At 46.5% G+C, this 20,377-nt stretch overlaps 1 protein-coding gene across 2 annotated transcripts in view; it reads right to left on the bottom strand.

Annotated features, from left to right (window-relative positions):
- Positions 1–20,377, bottom strand: part of SYNJ1 (synaptojanin 1) — a 151,325-nt gene that overhangs the window by 3,206 nt on the left and 127,742 nt on the right. For both annotated transcript variants that reach the window (XM_054974778.1, XM_054974779.1), the window contains 2 exons: positions 16,309–16,417; positions 14,530–14,750 (listed from right to left, as the gene is read on the bottom strand). In XM_054974778.1, the coding sequence (XP_054830753.1) occupies positions 14,530–14,750; positions 16,309–16,417 (330 nt within the window). The remainder of the gene's footprint in view (positions 1–14,529; positions 14,751–16,308; positions 16,418–20,377) is intronic.

Below are 20,377 nucleotides of genomic sequence, written 5' to 3'. Positions count from 1 at the left end.
ATTTTATATTGAAACAAGAATTAAAGAGTACTTTTTGATAATATCAAATCTGGTTTTCTGTACTTGAAAGAAAAGTTTATTCACACAACTGTAAGAATTTGAAATTATCCCCCCCCCCTCCGCCAAATATCCATTTTGTTTCTGTAAAAGTGTCAATCGGTGTTAAATTTTCAGAAATGATGACAAAATAAAGTATTATCTGTAGCAACAGTTCTCAAAGTGTGAGGCAAGCCATCCTGGAGAAGCACATAAGCATTGCCCTAATTCTTTTCAGTTTTTAAAATTAAGTTATAAATTCACCCATGAATTCCCTTCTCTCCATCAGCAGCAACTGTAGAAAGCAGTTTATCCCATCTCTGGGGCTGAGTGTTGAAGAGTAATAAAGCAATATCTGAAGATGGTTTGCTTTTTAGTCTTTTGGCATATTAACACATGTGATCCTGCCCCCAATTCCCAAACAAGAGTGGTTATTGCCATCAACATTTCTCTATATTGTCTTCTCATCTTAGGGACAGGCTTGCACAATACAGTTTGAGAACTCTTGCACTACTGCATCATTGCATGTAAAGCTGAACAATGTGGCTTATGCCAATGTACTGCAAAAATAAAGGAGGAAGCTATGATATTCCTGCCTAGTCATATTAGGTGATTTTAATGCAAGTTCAGATGTATGAAACAAAACTGCTCATACATCTTTTTTTTCTAGAATTTATGGAGAGCATAGAATGGATGGAGAGCACATATATGACTAGTAAACAGTCAGGTACCTGTTACCCTGATGATTGATCCTGCTTGTGACAAAAAGACAGACATCAAAAGGAAAGTATTAGAAATCCAAGACAAAATGTTTCAAAAGTAGCATATTTTAATTTATATATATATATAATTTTATATATATAAAGGAGAGGGGGATACCAGAAAGATTTCATATCCTATGTGTCATGTTTCAAAATAAAGTATTTGTACAGAATTATTGTTGAAGATTGGTAAAAAATGGTTCAGTTATTTGAGTGCTGTTACTTTGATAACATACACATGCAGAAACAATATACAGTACAGGCTAGATTTTCTGTCAGATAAAGATTACTTCAGCTACAGTCCTGATCTTGCAAAGAAGGTTAGTTGAACTGAAAAAGAAGGTTAATTGAATTGAAAGTGTGAAGCATAAACATTTTAAAAATCTTCACAATTCAGGAATACTGAATTTCCCTTCAGTTCCTTTTAAAATGCATTTTTAACATGGGACATGTTAAGATGCCTTACATTGAGTCAAGCCACGGGACAACCTAAGCTCAGTATTGCCTACCTTGACTGACAGGAGGTCTCCTAGTTCTGAGACAGAAAAAGATCCTCTCAATACCTGCTAGCCTGCGATAATTTTAACTTGTGATATCAGGACTTCCTGATATCACAAGCAGTCTTGAATTTAGGGGTGTGCGCTTCTGGAATCTGATTCAGGTAAAATACCCGAATTGGGCCCGATCCAGAAAGCTTAGGGATTTCCAAATCGGGGCTAGAAACGGAAATCCCGAAGCAAAGCTTCACGAAGCATTTGTAATACTTTGGGAAGCTTCGGGTTTAAATGCCCGTTTCCCTGCCGCTGCGAGCAGCAGGGAAAGGGGCATTTAAACCCTTGAATCAGCTGCTTGTCGGTGGCTTTGCCAACAAGCGGCTGAGTGCCGGCACCGCTGTCGGGGCCAGGAAACTCCTCGGCCCCAACACCAGCCAGCGAAGGAGGTGGCAGGGATGCAGGCTTAAGCCTGTACCCCCCCCGGGTGCTCTGTTCGCCCACCGATGTCAGGGCCGAGGAGCTCCTCGGCCCCGACACCGGTGGACAAAAGAGGTGGCAGGGATGCAGGCTTAAACCTGCACTCCCCGCCAGGCACTCTGTTCACCCGCCAATGTCGGGGCTAAGGAGCTTCTCGGCCCCGACACCAGTGGGCAAAGGAGGCGGTGGAGATGCAGGCTTAAGCCTGCACCCCCCGCTGTGCGCTACATTTGCCCGCCGATGTCGGGGCTGAGGAGATCCTTGACCCCGACACCAGCGATCGAAGGAGGTGGCAGGGATGCAGGCTTAAGCCTCTACCACCTCCCTGGGTGCTCCATTCGTCCTCCGATGTCGGAGCAAAGGAACTCCTTGGCACTGACACTGGTGGGCGAAGGAGGCGGTGGGGATGCAGGCTTAAGCTTGCACCCCCGCCGGGCGCTCCATTTGCCGGACGGCGAAGGAGGTGGCGGAAATGCAGGCTTCATCCTGCAACCCCTCGCTGGGCGCTCCATTCGCCCGCTGATGTTGGGGCCAAGGAGCTCCTCAGCCCCGACACTGGCGGGCATAGGAGGAGGCGGGGATGCAGGCATAAGCCTGCACCCCCTGCCGGGCGCTCTGTTCGCCTGCTGATGTCAGGGCCAAGGAACTCCTTGGCCCCAACACCGGCCAGTGAAGGAGGAGGCGGGGGGTGCAGGATTAAGCCTGCACCTCAGCAGAGCAAAGGTAAGTGGAGGGGGCTGGGGGGCTGGGGGTTGTGGTGTTTTTAAAGGGCCCTGCTGCAAGTGGCAGGACAGGGCTCTTTAAACTATCAGCTGGCAGGCAGCAGGGGGAATCCCCCCCTGCCACCTGACAGCTGATAGGGAGGGGGGCTAAGTGGGGTTGGGGGTGGGTGGGGTTGCTGGGAGAAAATCCAGCCTCCTGAATCATTTTGGAATTCCGAAGTGATTTAAATACCCGAGCCGCTTTGGATTTTGGGTATTTCTGAATGTTTTTCCTGCTTCAGATAACCCGAAGCAGGAAATCCGAATATTTTCAGCATGCACACCCCTAGTCCTGATATCAGGAATACTCTGAGCCATAGTGTGACATTAACCATTAATTTGCCTTGTTAAAGATTTAACACAGTGAAACTCTGGTGTTGAAAATCTCAAATATTTTAATCTTAAGAAATAAAATAGAATCAGAAATGATCTGCAGATTATTCGTATAACTATGTCAATCCAGGAGGGGTGTTTTTAGCCATGGAGCATCGAGGCAGCTGCCCTGTGTCGGAAGGGTCACAGTAGGAGCTCCCACTGCATATGACTCAGGTAGTATGGAGGGATTGATCAGCTGTACAATGGGGAGCCCTCCCCCTTGCACTTTGTGAGTAATTCTGGGGCTTCATCCTTGAGTTTTGCCTGGGAGCCTAGAATCATTAGGAGTATCCCTGCATTCCAGTACATCTGTAACTTGTACATCAACTCAACCTGGCTTTCAGCCATTGTAGTACAGGTGATGAGATTAATATTACAATTCCTGACTTGCACATGCTAAACTCTACCTAGATTGGTTTTTGCATTCCTGCAAATAGAAATGTGAGGCAAATTGAGCTGATCAGGCTGAAAAGGCCGCAAGGCTTAAAAACCCTCTTGAACGTCACTTAAATATACTATTCTTTCAGTAAATTCTTCTACTGCATTCTATGCCTGACTGCTGCTATAAAATCAGCTAGCAGTGTTCCGGCTCTGATCCAAAATACTTGTCTTACTCTCATACCATGCTGTTTAGGGGAATATGAACAGAGAACATTCTACAAATGCCTTCAAGCAAGTTTATCAAGAAAGCGAATGTGAAGTTGCCTCCAAGATTCAACACTTGAAAAGTTTGTAGGATCTTTGACCCAGCATAAGATGTTTTAAAGCACTAGGAATCTAACATATTGTTAAATGGTGGTAAATGTGACCTTTCTGACCACACTGGACAATCTTTTTAAAATTATATATGATAGGTGTTTAAAGCAGTGTTCTGTAAGTAATGTTTTAGAACCAATATTCAGTAAAAATACAGAAAAGGAACAGCAAATGACTCAGTCTTTCAGACTAACAAATACTAGTGACTGCAAAAATTAATGCAGTAGTTTTTTAATTGCTTGTTCTCTGGAACTGCTTTCCATACAACCTCATCTGCATTAGAATTCGTGTGTGTTGCACAAGAATTCCAATGAATTCTGGAGCACACTGGGTCTAACTGTTGCCTTATGTAAACCATGAGTGAACTACAGAACGTGAAGCACCTGCCTGCAGCTATACATTGCAAAGGAAGGCTCAGGAATGGTGGACAAGCTGGCTTGTCTGTCATTATTGATCATCTTTTTGAGGAACAGCTTCTTCCAATGAAAGCCAGAGATTCATATGGACACTGTGAAGAATCAACGCACACCAAAATTCCCATCATATTTACATATAAAAGGTTATACTACTTTGGTGGATCAGGGAATCCTGTGGACACAGTTTATTGATTTTACTAAGGCTTTTGATAAGGTTCCACATGATATTCTTGATGATAAGTAGGTAAAATGAGGTTTGGATGCTACTACTGCCAGCTGATCATACTCAAACAGCGCTTGTAAATGGTTCCTCATCCTCTTGGAAAAGAGTGACAAGTGAAGTGCCTCAGGGAAGTGCCTCTCTTGTTCTACATCTTTATAAATGACTTGAATGAAGGAACAGAGGGGATGCTCATTAAATTTGCAGATACTAAACTGGGAAGGGTAGCTAATACAATAGAAAGCAGAATCAAGATTCAGGATGATCTTGACAGGCTAGAAAACTGGGTTAAAACTAACAAAACGAATTTCAACAGAGATAAACCAAAGGCATAATTATAGGATGGGGGAGATTTGTCTTGACAGTAGTACATGAGAAAAGGACTTGGGGGTCTCAGAAGATCATACACCGAACATGAATCAATGGTAGCTGAAAAGACAAATGTGATTTTAGGCTGTATCAACAGAAGTATCGGGTGTAGATCACATGAAGTGATGGTATCACTACTCTGCTCTGGTTAGACCTCACTTGGAGTACTGTGTTCACCTTTGGGCACCACAGTTTAAGGAGTATGTTGACAAGCTGGAACATGTCCAAAGGAATGTAACAAAGATGGTGAACAGTCTGGAGACCAAATTCTACGAGGAAAGGTTGAAAGAGCTGAGTATGTTTAGCTGGGAGAGGAGGCAATTGAGAGGTAATATGATAGTCCTCTTCAAGTATTTGAAGGGCTGTCATATAGAGGATAGATTGGAGTTGTTTTCTGTTGACCCAGAGGATTGGAAAACGAAGGGAGAGAGGATATCTCCAAAGAATGGACCTCCTGCCAGTGAGTGGACACAGTGGGGGCCAGTTGTGCTGGGCTCTTGCCAGTTGCATGGATTGGGTGGAATGGATGTGATTCTCTGGTGTGATGTTCATCCCCTTGCTTCGCTTTGGTTGTGGTGGGGAATTACCTTATCTCAGTTTGCTTCCATTTGCCTTTATCTGGGATAAGCTCAGCTTGGATTTGGGAGTAGGTCCTCTGCAAATATGGTGGAGTTTCCTTGAAAAATGCCACTCCTACCCCCCAGATATTTTTCCCCACAGGGAATAATGGAGAGTGAGTGAGGGCACCTTCTTTGGGGGCAAAATCTTCATGAAACATGGAGGATTTTTAGAGGACTGTCAGGAGTAGGTTCCCTCCAAATTTGAAGAAGTTTGGTTGAAAAAATGACCACCTCCAGCCGACCCTAAGTGATTTTCCCATAGAAAACAATGGCCAATTTTTTTGAAAAAGCCAAACTGAATCAGAAAATAAATTCGGAATTCAGGGAATTCTGATTTTTTCCTCATATTTGGTAAAAAAAGAAAATCAGATTTACTGGATTTGGGGGGGGTGCACACCCCTACTTCTGACGGAGTTCTGTGATTCTGTTTCTGATTGAGGGAACTTTGACTCTCAAAAACTTATAACCTAGTGTTGCAAAAAGTACACTGCCTGCATGAGAAGTCTTCCACTCCTAAGCAGTATTTGTAGCTCTACTGAGCTATAAAGCAATATTTTAATTGTTTTGTCAAATGGTATGCGCTATTTTTAAGATACATTAATTAAAATGGGAAATGGCTTTTCCCCTGATGTGTACATTTTAAAGCTTTGCTGTAAATCACTTTATTCTAATAATATTCATAGCATATTATGATACTGTATAATAAATACAGGCTAAGATCCCTGAGCACACTTACCTGGGAGTGGCCCTATTGAACTTAGTGGGACTTAACTCTGAGAAAATATTCATAGAACAGGCTTAAAATTATTCCAGGGGTCAGACCTTACCACACTAGTTAAAAGTAAAGGCTTTCTTTAAAATTCTTGCTTATTTTGGTAGTAAATGGAAGATTTTATTCACTTACCGTGAAGCTTCCTTTCTCGATGGTCCATGAGTGGGGCAGTCGTAACCAGTGGGTAGCTCCTCCTCCTCTTGCGCAGGGTCGGACAAACTTTGCGATCCTAGAAAGGGGAGGGGCTCCCCAGACTTGTCAGGTTTTTTTTGAAGTCCCAAACTTCCCCCTAGATTTCTCCAGTCACGCCACTCTTTGTTCTATACAACTAGAAAACTGATATATTAACTGCAAACAGCACAAAGACAAACCCCGAAACATACGTAACAAACTTTCTTTCCTCTCTCTCTCTCTCTCTCTCTTTTTAAAATTTATTTATTTATTTTTATAGTTATTACAGGGTGGGATCTGGACTGCCCCACTCATGGACCATCGAGAAAGGAAGCTTCACAGTAAGTGAATAAAATCTTCCATTCTCCTATGGTCCTGAGTGGGGCAGTCGTAACCAGTGGGATATATCCCTAGCAGTGTACCTTTGGGCGGGTATTCTAGATCCTATGCATTCAGAACTTGTTGCAGAACCCTTCTTCCAAAGGCTGCTTTCGCAGAGGCTAACTGTTCTATTCTATAATGTTTCGTGAAAGTATGGACAGACTTCCATGTTGCAGCTCCAATGATGGAAAAGATCTATATACGGCTGATGTGGCCGTTCCTCTTAAGGAGTGGGCCGTGATCCCTGTAGGTGGTGTTACCCTTCTGGTCTTGTATGCTAAACTGATACATTCCCTAATCCACCTACTTATAGTGGCCGATGTTACTTTACCCCCTATAGAACTCTTCCTAAAGGAGACAAACATATTTTCCACCTTCCTCATCTGCTTGGTTCTCTCTATATAGAAGCTCGGGGCTCTTCTAACATCTAACGTGCCACTCCTTCTCCTTTTCATGTTTAGGATTAGGACAGAAGGAAGGTAGAACTTCTTCCCTGTGAAAGAGAGAGTTAATGTTAGGTATAAAGGCAGGATCTAACCTTAGCACTACCCTATCATTATGAAAAATTCATAATTCTCTGTTCACCGACAGAGCTCCAATTTCTGATACCCTTCTTGCAGAAGTCAGCCCCGCCAAGAAGACTGTCTTGAGGGTCAGTTCTTTCAGGGGGGCAAGTTGCCATCGGTTCGAACGACTCTTTTGTGAGGGAATTGAGCACTAAATTCAAATTCCAAGTTGGAAACCTATGTACTTGAGGGGGGTTGACTAGCATGGTACCCCTCAGGAACCTCTTAATATGCGGATGCCTAGTAAGAGACGTGCCTCTGTTTGACCCCCTAACTGCCAAGTTTGCCGCAACCTGTCTCTTCAGGGTGCTATTACTAAGTCCTGCATCTAGTCCATCTTGTAGGAAAAGTAGTATTTGTTTAACTGATGCTGTCAGTGGATGTTTCCCTTTCTTTCTACACCAGCCTATGAACACTTGCCATGTCTTATTGTAGCTTTTATTCGTGGAGTCCTTCCTAGATGCTAGCATCGTGGCGATCACCCTATCTGGGTATCTCAGTTCTCTAAGTTGGTTGCACTCAACCTCCAGGCTGTTAATTTTAGAGTCTCTGGGCTTGGATGTAACAAATTCCCTTGTGTCAGCAAGTCCCTCTTGGATGGAAGCCTCCATGGATCCATGCTCGACAATCTTAGCTCCTGAAACCATGGCCTCCGTGGCCAAAAGGGGGCGATCATTACTATTTCCGCCTTCTGTTCCACCACCTTCTGGATCACCCTGTTTATTATCTTTATTGGCGGGAAGGCATACATTAGCCCTCCGGGCCAGTCTTTGCTCAGTGCATCCATGCCTATTGCCTGTTGTTCTTTTTGTCTTGAAAAGAACCTTGGAAGTTGACTGTTCTGTGCGGTTGCGAAAAAATCAACCTCTGGGTGACAGAACTTCTGGCATATTTGAGCAAACACCTGTGTGTCCGGCCTCCGTTCTGAATGGTTCATCCTGTTTCTGCTCAACCAGTCCGCCACAGCGTTCTGTTGACCTGCCATGTGAATTGCTCTTATAGATTCCAGATGTCTCTCTGCCCAAAGGGAGATCTCCTCTGCTTCTTTGTTCAGAGTCTCGAACTTGCTTCCCCCTTGTCTGTTTACATAAGCCTTTGCTGTTACATTGTCTGTTTGGACCAGAACGTGGTTTCCCCGCAGACTGTCCCGGAATTTCCAAAGGCCATATTTTATCGCCCTCAGTTCCAGGAAATGTATGCTGCATTCTTTTTCCTCCTGGGTCCATTGTCCCTGGGCTATATTGTCTTTGATGTGAGATCCCTAGCCTGTTAGACTCGCATCCGTAGTTGGTATCATTCTCCTCAGTTCCCTGAGGGGAGATCCTAAGGAAAATCTCGCCTCTGTCCACCCGTTTAGTTCTCTGAATAACATCTGTGGGATTCCTACTCTCTCGTCCCCCTTTTCCAATATAACACTCTGGTATGGTCGCAGAAATCGTTGTAATGGGCGTGTGTGGAACGTAGACCATTGTAGTATGTCCTGGCAAGAGACCATCATCCCCTGTAGTTTTGCCAGTTGCATGATCTCCGCCTGCCTCTCCGACTGGATGAGTCTTATCAGTGCAGTAATCTTCTGTTACCTCTCCAGGGACACGAAAACTCTGTCCCTGATGGTATCCACCATCACTCTCAGATGGACCATCCTCTGGGATGGGACGAGGAGGCTCTTCTGTCAGTTTATGACAAAGCCATGTTCCTCCAGGCATTCTATGGTCCTTGTCACTGCCTTCTGAGTGTCATGGACCAACCTGGCCCAGCAGAGCAGAGAGACTCAGAGGACTCTTCTGAGGGAGAGGCAGCTGGCGAACCTGACCCAGATTCACAGCCAGTGGCAGAGGCACTGCAGGAGGAGGCAGTCTCTGAAGGCTCAGATATCGATCCACAGCCAGGTCCCAGCACATCAGTCCCTCAGCTTCCCAGCCCTGGGCCAGCAGCAGAGAGCCAGGCATCAGCCAGCTCTCCGTCTCAGCTTCCCAGCCCTGGGCTGGCAACAGAAAGCCAGGTGCAGGCCAGCTCTCCCCCTCCATCACCAGAGCCTCGGGAGCGCTGTCAGAGGAGGGCTAGGAGAGCCCTCCAAGCCAGAAGGCGCAGTGCCAGGCTAGCAGCACAGCACCGGCCCAGCATCATTAGTGATGATGAGTGCTTGCAGGAGCAGGACTGAGACAGCCGGCAGGTGCATGCTATAGCACAAGCAGCTGAGCACTGTGAGGGTTAAAAGCAGCTGAAAAGGGAGTGGCTGTGTGGAAGCAACGTGTCCGCTTACTACTGACCTTGCTGCTGTGTTTGGAACTGAGTCTCTTGTCTCTGACCTTGGCCTGTTCATGTGGACGTGTTTCTGGAATACCCCTTTGGACTTGAAGCTGTGAGTGTTGCCCAGTTGGTGCCTGAGCTTTGGAGCTTTGGAACTGTGCTTTGCCCTGCTCAGACAACTTGGGAGTTGTCCCTTGCCTGCTGCCAGTGTGAGTCTGCAAACGGGACACTGAGCCAGTTCCAGGGACGGGGCCTTCAACAGGATATTGTCCAAGTAGGGCGATAGGACTATTCCTTCGACTCTCAGGACAGCTATTAGGGTGACCAGCACCTTGGTGAAAACCCTCGGTGATGACTTCAGGCTGAATGGAAGTGCTCTGTACTGATAATGCCTCCCATTGTAGGCAAAGCGAAGGTATTTCCTGTGGGTTTTCCTTATAGCGATATGTAGATAGGCTTCTGACAGATCTATGGAGGCCAAGAAGTCCCCCCGTTGAAGTCCCCCACTTCAGATCCAGGATGGTCCTTACGTCCCCATTCTTCTTTGGGACAATGAAGAATATCGAGTATACAACCTGTTTTCTGTGAAGGGTTGGCACTGGTTCTACTGCCCTTATCCTTAAGAGGTGTTTGATGGCTTGTTTTATTTTGAGATGTTTCTGTCATGATGGGTTGTGGAACACTTGAAAGAAGTGTCTTCCTGGTCTCCTCTCGAATTCCAAGGAATAGCCCATGGATACTACGTCCAGTACCCATTGGTCTGTTATAGTCTCCTTCCATTGGGCTGAAAAGTCCTGTAGGTGTCCCCCTATTTGTACTGTTTTCTGATCGCATGGATAGTCATGCCTGGTTTCCTTTCTTCTGGTCCTTTGACTGGGGAGCAGCTTTTCTAAAGGAGAAGAACCTGCCTTCGGTCCTTGGTCTAGAGTGCCAGCGGCTTTGGAAAGGTCTGTCAGCCCCTTGTCTTGAGGTTCTCTTGAAGTCTTGAAAGGAGTGTCTGCTCTTGAGCTTTTGATCGTTTTTCTTCGATGGCAGCACTCTTTTCTTGTCTGTATCCTCCACTAGGTACTTATCTAGTGCCTCCCCAAAAAGTTTGGTACCCTGAAAGGGTATTGCCGCCACCTTGTTTCGTGCAGGGGGGCCATGTCGCAGTTCCTCAGCCACATGTTTCGCCTTGCTGTAACACTGAATCCCATTGCCCTGGATGACATCTGAAAAGAATCCAGAGTTGCATTCGCAGCAAAGGCTGCTGCCAAGGCCATTTTCTTAACTTCATTTTTGACCTCCTTAGGTACCTCTCTACCCGCAGCCACGAGGTCCGAGGCCCAGGTGTACACTGCTCTGGTGAAAAGGGAACCTATTCCTGAGGATCTAAGTGACGCTGCTGAGGCTTCAAAGTTTCTACACAGAGCCTGCTCTATTTTCTTGTCAGAAGGGTCCTTCGGCATGCCTTCTGCATCCATGCGTAAGACTGACGTTGTTGCCAGGCTGGTAACAGAGTCATCCACTGTGGGAAGCCTAATCTTTTTGGTTACATCAGGTGTCAGAGTGTAGAACTTACTGAACACAGATTGATATAGCTTTGGTTTGGCTGGATTATCCCACGCAGCTTTAAGAACATCATGGAAAATAGCAGGAAGTGGTAACCCCATTTGTTTGGGACCCATCTTGGGGAGTGCCCGTTCCAGGCCTTGAGGGTAAGTCTGGCCTGACTCCTCTTTCCCTGTGGTTGCCTCTGTTAATTCTAGTGTTCTCAGAACCTTTGCCAGTAACTTCTGAAACATTTCTGGAGGAAAAAGCCTAGTTTGATTTTGGCTCACTTCATCCTCCTCTTCCTCTGAAAGCTCCCCTTCCTCACCACCTGAGGAATGATGAGATGAGCTGGAGCCCCACTGGGACTCCTCTGAGTCGCTGGAAACCCTGTCTCTGTGTTTTCCCACCTTTCTCCTTTTTGGTTTGCTATGGGTGGCCGTTTTAGCAGGTCTTTTCCCTTTTGGGGGACCTGGGGGCTGTTTAGCTTCCTTTTGGGACGCAGTTTGCCCTTTAAGATCTTTAACAGCATTTGCAATCCCTTTCTCAATCTCAGACTTCAACCATGCCAATATGTTAGCTTTAGCCTCTTGGCCAGAGAGATCAGGGTCCTGGTTATCCTGCCTGCCCCCCAGGGCAGACGGAGTGGACATTTGAGAGCTTGTGGACTCCATACCACAGAGCATAGTCTCATTCGCCTTGGGCTCTGACGAGCCTGACTTTGATGCCATTCCCACCAGGAAGAGACTTCACACCTAAAAAACGAAAGTGAAAGGGGGCGAACATTACAGGGCATTCAAGCGATATGCCCAGAAACAAGGAGCCCTTTATTACGGGGAAAAGACCCGGTTTTGCCCCTGTTTAACCGAGATCAGCCCCCCCCTTTTCTTTTCGCGGGAGTCTGTTTTGCTACTCACCGCCTGGGTGCATTTGTAGAGGCAGTCGCCGCTTCTCAGCCTTGCAGGCACTTCTTGATTCCGCGGCTTCCACGGCGTTCCCCCACGCGTTCCCAGTAGCCTCGGCAGCAGCCGGGTCCTAGCTGACTAGGAACGTTGGCTCTGCGTCTCGTCTATGAAGCCCTTGCTGTTCCTGCATACTGAGTTGGGGGGCGGGGGGGCAGGAGGAACGCATCCTTCCTTTTTTCCCGATGAGCCCCGCGCCTTTCAATTCCCCGTGTTAAGGCTTCTGTGAAGGATCGCTGCTCTGAGGAGCAAAAAAGTCCGTGTTCCAGCAGAGCAGGGCCGGAAAAAACTGACGTCTGGGGAGCCCCTCCCCCTTCTAGGATCGCAAAGTCCGTCCGACCCTGTGCAAGAGGAGGAGGAGCTACCCACTGGTTATGACTGCCCCACTAAGGACTATAGGAGAAAGACAGTATTCCGAAGTAAAAGGATGTACACACATATGATAGTTTACTAACACTGGAAACATCTTAACTCCATGTAAAATAACTCAATATTCAGCTTCCTCCAAGTAACAACTAGCTGGCACCTCAAAATGAAGATATTCACACTACTGGTTTTCCTTGCAATCCCAGTGCCAATGATTTGTAAAACAGCACTGGCATATTTAAGCTCCTTGCTCCACTATAATTCCATTAATGGACCTCATCTAATCTGAAGAATAAGTCTCAATATGAATTTTGTAACAGGCTTGAATTTTCTGTAATATGTCTAAGATAGTTATCAAGTTCATGCTGTTAACTGACCCATCCAGCTCATGGACAGGATTTATATGTCAAGCCACCAAGCAGAGTTAACCACTCTGCCTAGCATGGATAAGGGGTCAAATAGCGATTCGGTTTCGTTTTCCCGGCCATGTCGGACGTTCCTCTCCGCAGGCTCGGGGGGGACTGTCTGAGCAGGCTGACTGGGCGGTTGACCCGCGAGGGTTAACCTCCAGGACTCCCAGGGAGGGAGCCTGGATCCGGGGCGCTGCGGGAAGAACCCTCTGGAAGCAATGCAGGGGGTAAATTGCCCGTTTGCCCCAACGGAGGCCGGCAGACTTGCGCAGCACCGCGTGTGCGGCCGGGCCTTGGAGAACGGCAATAAGCAGATTTAAGGTGAAGACCTGTAAGTAAGCGAATCCCTTCTGATTCTTAAGCGTATGCGAAGGATCGGTGGGAATTGAAGCTAAAAGGCGCAGACTTCTTCCCCTGCACCGAGTTTCGGAACTAAGTTGGCGCCCCCCCCCTCCCCTAAGATGGCGATGAGAAAGCAGAGCCCAGCAATGAGTAAATCGGTGATGGCAACGCTACAAGGGAAGGGGGAAACGCTGGAAGAGCTGGTGAGACGAGCAGTTTTCGATGCTGTGCAGCCTTTTGTAGCGAAACTGAATGAAATGGGGCAAAAGGTTGATTCTGTGGAGAGCGAGGTGAAAGCCATTAAAGAAACAGCGACCGGAGCAGAGCAGTCTGCACACGAGAACGCAGTACTCATGAAAGCAACAAGTAAGGAAGTGAAGCTTTTGGAGAATCAAATAATAGGATTACAAGTGGACCGTGCCCAAACGGTATTGCGTCTTCAAAATGTAAAAGAAGAGCAAAGTGAAAATTTAAAAGATTTGGTGTCTGGACTTTTGGCGCCATTTGCAAAGGCAACTAAAGAAGAGATTAAAAACGATATCTTGGAAGTCCGGCGGACATCTTCAAAGTATGCAATGAAGCGGCAGCTGCCTCGTGAGATTATTATTGATTTTTCATCTAAGAAGACTCGGGACACCATCTTATATAATTCGTATAATGTGGACTTGGACTATTTGGGCAATAAGGTTAAAATATTGAAGGATGTTCCATTTTTGGCTCGTAAAAGGAGATTCAAGTACAAGGGACTTGCGGCTTCCTTGAGGAAATGCGATATAAAATATAAATGGCTGTTTCCAGAAGGCGTCTGGTTCAGATATAAAGATCAAACCTACAAGATTACATCGGACATGCAGCTGACAGAGTTTTTGTTTAACCATCAGGAGTTTCAGCAGGAAGAAAGTTCGAAGTCTGAAGGGGAAAGTGGGGGGGGAGGAGAGAGCGGGCGCAGCTGCTCCAGCTGCGCAGAGAGAACTGAGACCAAGACGCAAAGGGGGGGGGGGGGAAGAGGTGCTGATCCTGATTATAATTTGTATTGTATAAGACCTACCAATCTGATAGCATATTAGAAAGTTAACTCTTAAGAAAAATTGCAGTATGAAGGGAATACAAGACATGTAGAGTAGTGTCTGTTGTTTGTGTGTCGATTTGTCCTTTCCCCAGTTTTCCCTTCCCCCTTTTTTTTCTTTCCCTTCCCCTTTATACTTTTGTAGTTTTCTGTAGTTTTTTATGTTAGATATTGAAAAAATAAAAAACTTTATAAAAAAAAAAGAGAAGGGGTCAAATAGCAAAATTTAATTCTCTGGCCATTTGGGCCTTTGAGCTGTTCACTGTAACTCAGTCAAGGCCCGAGTCCTCATCTTACCTCCAAAAAGCAAGCATGGAAAGTTTCTCCTCACCTCTCCTTCCCTATCTGTCGACAATTTACAAATACACACGGAGACACACAATGATTAGTTCATGAACATAGTATTAATAAAACCACTGCATACTTACTTGCTTCTGTGAAGGAATGGGTTCAGAAGGCAAACTTTGGGAAGATTTGCTACGAGGGGGAGGCTGTGGTGGTGCTTCCAGGTTTTGGGGAGAAATAGTTTGAGATGTTGCTGTCATAGGAATAAGAGGATCCTGCATCTTTAGGATTGAGGGTGGTTGAATGGTGGGATGAACAGGAACTGCGGTCTGTGGCTTAAGTGGTTCAGGAAGCATAGGAGACACTACAAATACATATAACATGTTTTACGTTATTTGACTGTTTCAGTTAATATAAATAAAATATTATCTTGTTAAGGATAAATTAAGGCATTTAGAATCCAGAAATGCAGCTATAAACAAATATTTGCACATGCTTTTAATAACAACGAGCAGTCTTGTGGCAACCTAGGACTAATTTTTTTTTCTCAATAGACTTTCATGAACCAGAGCCCACCAGATGCACCTAGTCCTTTAAAGTGTATGCTAGAACAAAAATTAGTCTTTAGGGTGTCACAAGCTTCCTGTTTATTTTTACTGCAACAGATTAACACACACACCCCTCTGGAATTCATATACTCTTAATTTTCAGAACACAGAAAGAAGGCTCAAGACCATGGTGTTGCCTAAGCTCATGCAAAGAACTTCCATTAACTCAATGGAATTTTGAACTTTTTTTTGAAAAGCTGCCTCCTGTTTTCATATCATAAGCTGCTCTTCAAAGTTTGATAAGCAGTTGCTATCCAACACAGAAAGCTAACCCATTGTAAAAAACAAACAAACCCACCACCCACTTTGGCTCACTGATTTAGTTTCACATTTGTTGTTATCCCTAACTAGGTATACTTCAAACACTATGTAAGTAGCAGGTACATAAACCCCTGCATTGCCTATAGTAGGCAGGAACTGCTTTTGTACTTTTGAACATATACTATGAAAAGATGCCGCCAAAGAGGTGGATGTGTTATTAGCCTAGAAAAGCCATGAATATATGTGGTATACTGGTATGTACTTAAGCTTCTGTAATTTATGAAATATATTTTAAAGTATTTTTAAGTTTATCCTTACAGTGTCATACCTATAGGGACATGTATGCGAGGTGTTCAGTACATACCTCTACTGCATTCAATGGTTATCTTCCCATTGGTTTTAATGGTGCTGAATGGTATCTTTCAACACAGTAGGTACACATTCAAGGCATCTTTTACAAATTAATGAAAAGCACTTACTAGGGTCACTAATATAGTTCAACAATGTCCCTTTTTACTATACTTCTGAAAGACGTGCACTCATGTCCAAAGAAAGGAAGTTCTATCAAACATGCAATATGCACTCTTGCAGACAGTTTGAATAAGGGAAAATCCAGCAGGATTCCAAAAACTGTCCAGAACTTTATCTTTGTAGCAGAATGCTAATTTATTCTTTGGGGTCCCTATGCAGTCCTTCATTTGGGTTCTGCTCCTGTGCAGAAGCAGTTTTGAAACGTTATAGAACACTTGCCAAGGATTTTGCCTCTCTGCCTATGTTCCAAGAGGAGGGACAAGTGTCTTCCTATTCAGTTCCTTCACACTCTTGATCAGCAGTTAGATACACAAGACTATGACTGAATTTACTCATATCTTCAAAATGGATGCAAAACTCAGTTCCCTAACATTTAGAGATGTCATAAGGTCATTATGATAGAACACTGTCTCAAAATTTTTTATGCTAAAGAGAAAACTGAGTATGATCGTCCATTATAGATTTAGACCTTAATTGCACAGTAACTACATTAGAGAGATTTTTTTTAAAGATACCATTTACCTCTTTGTGGTTCCATTGGCTTGGGCTGGAGTTCAGGTGTTTGTCTTCCCGCAGGTGAACGGGTATGGCTTAGTGGTGCACTAATTACTCCTGCGCGGGGAGGAATAGTCTGAAATGCATCAAGAGCAGAAACTGAACTATAGTGTTAACCTGGGAACTTCAGTGATCACCTGTAGAACCCTTGTGCAGTTTCCTGGCTTTTATTTAATTAAATCATTTTTATAATACCTTTCCACCCAACTTAGGATCCCCAAGGCGGCAAACATGCAACAATTAAGAACCACAATGAATAAAACACATAAACAGGGAGGGAACATCTAACAAAATAAAAAAGTCTTCCCCTGCTAGGATAAGACAATGATGCAGTGGAATTAAAAGGATCCTTTTTTACATTTAACAAGTAATTCCTCTATGTTTTGTTCTGTTTGTAGAATATGCACATTTTTAATTTAAAATTACTAAAATATGAATGTTAATTATCAGCAATAATAGTTTCCAGAAGCATATTAATTTTACCATAAGCATTATGGTTATGTGGTATGTGGAGAAACGCCATTCTGTTGGTGGTTAACTTTCTATGGGCTGCAGAGGGAAGGGGCCAGTTCTGGAATGGAATCTGATTGGAGGGAGAGTGAGTCAGGTGGTGGAGGGGAGTTGGAAGGTGACAGTAGTTGAGGTAGAGATGGCTCTGAGGGGAGATGTAGATCTAATGTAACCCCAGGTACCCAAGTATTGTGCCTGCCCACACAACATCGAATTAGGGCATGAGGGAGATAGAGTAGGGGTTTCTTTTTAGGTTGTATTATTCCTTCCGTTCACTGTATATTTGCCTGGGTACAGTTAGAAGTTAAATAAATGATTTTTGGAATTTATGAAGGAAGAAAGATCTTCTGTTCCACATAGTCCCCCAACTGCTTGGGACTAGACATGGGCACGAACAGCATTACAAACGGAAAAAACCCACGAACAAGCTGCTTGGCTGCTCGCGAGGTGCCACTCCAGCCGAACAAGTGGTCGTTGCAAGCCTTGTTCGTTGCGCTCGGCCGCTGTTCAGGAAGCCAGACACTCAGGCGCCTTCAATCAATTGCCTCGGCAACGGAGGGAGGGACTGCCTGAAATCTGTCTGCACTCCCTCTGTCGCCCCGGACACCCCAATCTGAGCCCAACTTAGCTTGATGGGCAGGTCTTCCTTCCAAGTGTGGAGCTGCAAATTGGTAACAATCGGTAATGTGGGAGCAGACACCAGGGGGGAGGGAGGGAGGAGGGGGGTGTTCTGTGGCCATGGGAACTCCAATCTCATCCCTGCAAACCCTGTTAGGCAGTTCTGACTACCAACCACAGACCTCCTGTTTCTCTCAATGAGACCTCTGGTTATAAAAAGGCACTGCACTCCCAGTTCTGGCTTTCACTTTCAGCAGCAGTGGAGTGGGACAGAGCTGTTGATGCACCTCAGCTGAGGGCTCACATTATTATCAGTGCCTGATCTGGTCAGACTTCTGGGAGTGCTGGGCTAGGGCTCTAGCCCCAGCCTCTTGTTCCAGGGCTGCTGCCAGGCTCTGGGGCCAAGCTCTGTGGGCACCTTGGCTGAGGGCTCACACTGACGACTACTACTACTACTACTACTACTACTGATGTATTGTCGAAGGCTTTCACGGCCGGAGAACGATCGTTGTTGTGGGTTTTCCGGGCTGTATTGCCGTGGTCTTGGCATTGTAGTTCCTGACGTTTCGCCAGCAGCTGTGGCTGGCATCTTCAGAGGTGTAGCACCAAAAGACAGAGATCTCTCAGTGTCAAAGAGAGACACTGAGAGATCTCTGTCTTTTGGTGCTACACCTCTGAAGATGCCAGCCACAGCTGCTGGCGAAACGTCAGGAACTACAATGCCAAGACCACGGCAATACAGCCCGGAAAACCCACAACTACTACTACTACTACTACTACTACTACTACTACTACTACTATCATCATTATCTTCAGTGCTTGATCTGGTAGTCAGGCTTCTGGGTGTGCTGGGCTAAGGCTCTAGCCTCAGCCTCTGGTTCCAGGGCTGCTGCCAGGCCCTCGGGCCAATCTCAGTGGGCACCTCGGCTGAGGGCTCACATTGATTATTATCAATACCAGTGCCTGATCTGGTCAGGCTTGTGGGTGTGCTGGGCTAGGGCTCTAGCCCTAGCCTCCGGTTCCAGGGCTGCTGCCAGGCCCTGAGGCCAAGCTCAGTGGGCACCTCAGCTGAGGGCTCACCCTGACTATTATTATTATTAATATCAGTGCCTGATCTGGTGGTCAGGCTTCTGGGTGTGCTGGGCTAAGGCTCTAGCCCCAGCCTCTGGTTCCAGGGCTGCTTCCAGGCTATGGGGCCAAGCTCAGTGGGCACCTCGGCTGAGGGCTCACCCTGATACTTCCTGATCTGATCAAGTATTTGGGAGTGCTGGGCTAGGGCTCTAGCCTCAGCCTCCGGTTCCAGGGCTGCTGCCAGTGGGCACCTCAGCTGAGGGCTCACATTATTATTTGTGCCTGACCTTGTCCAGTATCTGAGAGTGCTGGGCTAGGACTCTAGCCCCTCCCTTTGGTTCCAGGGCTGCTGCCAGGTTCTGCGGCCAAACTCAGTGGGCACCTTGGCTGAGGGTTCACACTGAATATTTTTAGTATCAATATCAGTGCCTGATCTGGTGGTCAGGATTCTGGGTGTGCTGGGCTAGGGTTCTAGCCTCAGCCTCTGGTTCCAGGGCTGCAGCCAGGCCCTGGGGCCAAGCTCAGTGGGCACCTCAGCTGAGGGCTCACCCTGACTATTATTATTATTAATATCAGTGCCTGATCTGGTGGTCAGGCTTCTGGGTGTGCTGGGCTAAGGCTCTAGCCCCAGCCTCTGGTTCCAGGGCTGCTTCCAGGCTATGGGGCCAAGCTCAGTGGGCACCTCGGCTGAGGGCTCACCCTGATACTTCCTGATCTGATCAAGTATTTGGGAGTGCTGGGCTAGGGCTCTAGCCTCAGCCTCCGGTTCCAGGGCTGCTGCCAGTGGGCACCTCAGCTGAGGGCTCACATTATTATTTGTGCCTGACCTTGTCCAGTATCTGAGAGTGCTGGGCTAGGACTCTAGCCCCTCCCTTTGGTTCCAGGGCTGCTGCCAGGTTCTGGGGCCAAACTCAGTGGGCACCTTGGCTGAGGGTTCACACTGAATATTTTTAGTATCAATATCAGTGCCTGATCTGGTGGTCAGGATTCTGGGTGTGCTGGGCTAGGGTTCTAGCCTCAGCCTCTGGTTCCAGGGCTGCAGCCAGGCCCTGGGGCCAAGCTCAGTGGGCACCTCGGCTGAGGGCTCACATTATTATTAGTGCCTGATTTTGTCAGGTATCTGGGAGTGCTGGGCTAGGGCTCTAGCCCCTCCCTCTGGTTCCAGGGCTGCTGCCAGGCTCTGGGGCCAAGCTGTGTGGGCTCCTGGGCTGAGGGCTCACAGTGTTCTCTCCTTTTCTGTCTTCCTTAATTCTAGTTTGGTGGCACAATGAGTCTTCATGTTGTGGTGGCCGCCATGGGTGGTCATGGGGTGAAGTGCAAAAGCAGTACTCCTGGTTTACTTGTGGAAAGCAGTACTGGGTGTGGCTTGGGGGCAACAGAGAGTACTCCCACTCCCCCAGATTCACCTGTGGGGGCTGTGGAGGAGGCAGAGACGATTGCCCTACATGGCTTGCCTCTATCCATCATGGAGTGTGTGTGCTGCAACAAGCTACTAAAACATCTTGCCCCTTGGTTCTCCATGACGCTGCTGCGCACCCTTGCCCGTCAAATCCGGCGGGTATCTCGAATGAGGGCTGGCATGTTGGGGTCAAGTTTAGGCAGGCCTACTCCCACTGCTAACAGGCTTCTGAGGCCTTGCTAGGCCTTCCTGGCACAGCTAGATCATCATGACACCTCCTTGCTGTGAAGGCAGGAAAGTGGGTGATGCTGGCGGCAGCCTCCTTTGGCCACTTGTGCAACACCTCAGGAGCTGTTGCAAATGTATTTGAGCCACATGGTACCCCAATCCATTGCAACCGCTGTGCCCTCTGAGCAGGGGGGAATGGGTCCCTCAACT

The sequence above is a fragment of the Eublepharis macularius genome, chromosome 3 (genome assembly GCF_028583425.1).
Source record: "Eublepharis macularius isolate TG4126 chromosome 3, MPM_Emac_v1.0, whole genome shotgun sequence".
In the NCBI taxonomy this organism is placed as follows: Eukaryota; Metazoa; Chordata; class Lepidosauria; order Squamata; family Eublepharidae; genus Eublepharis; species Eublepharis macularius.
Note: the sequence above shows the minus strand (reverse complement) of the source record. Positions and strands in the feature narration are given on the sequence as shown.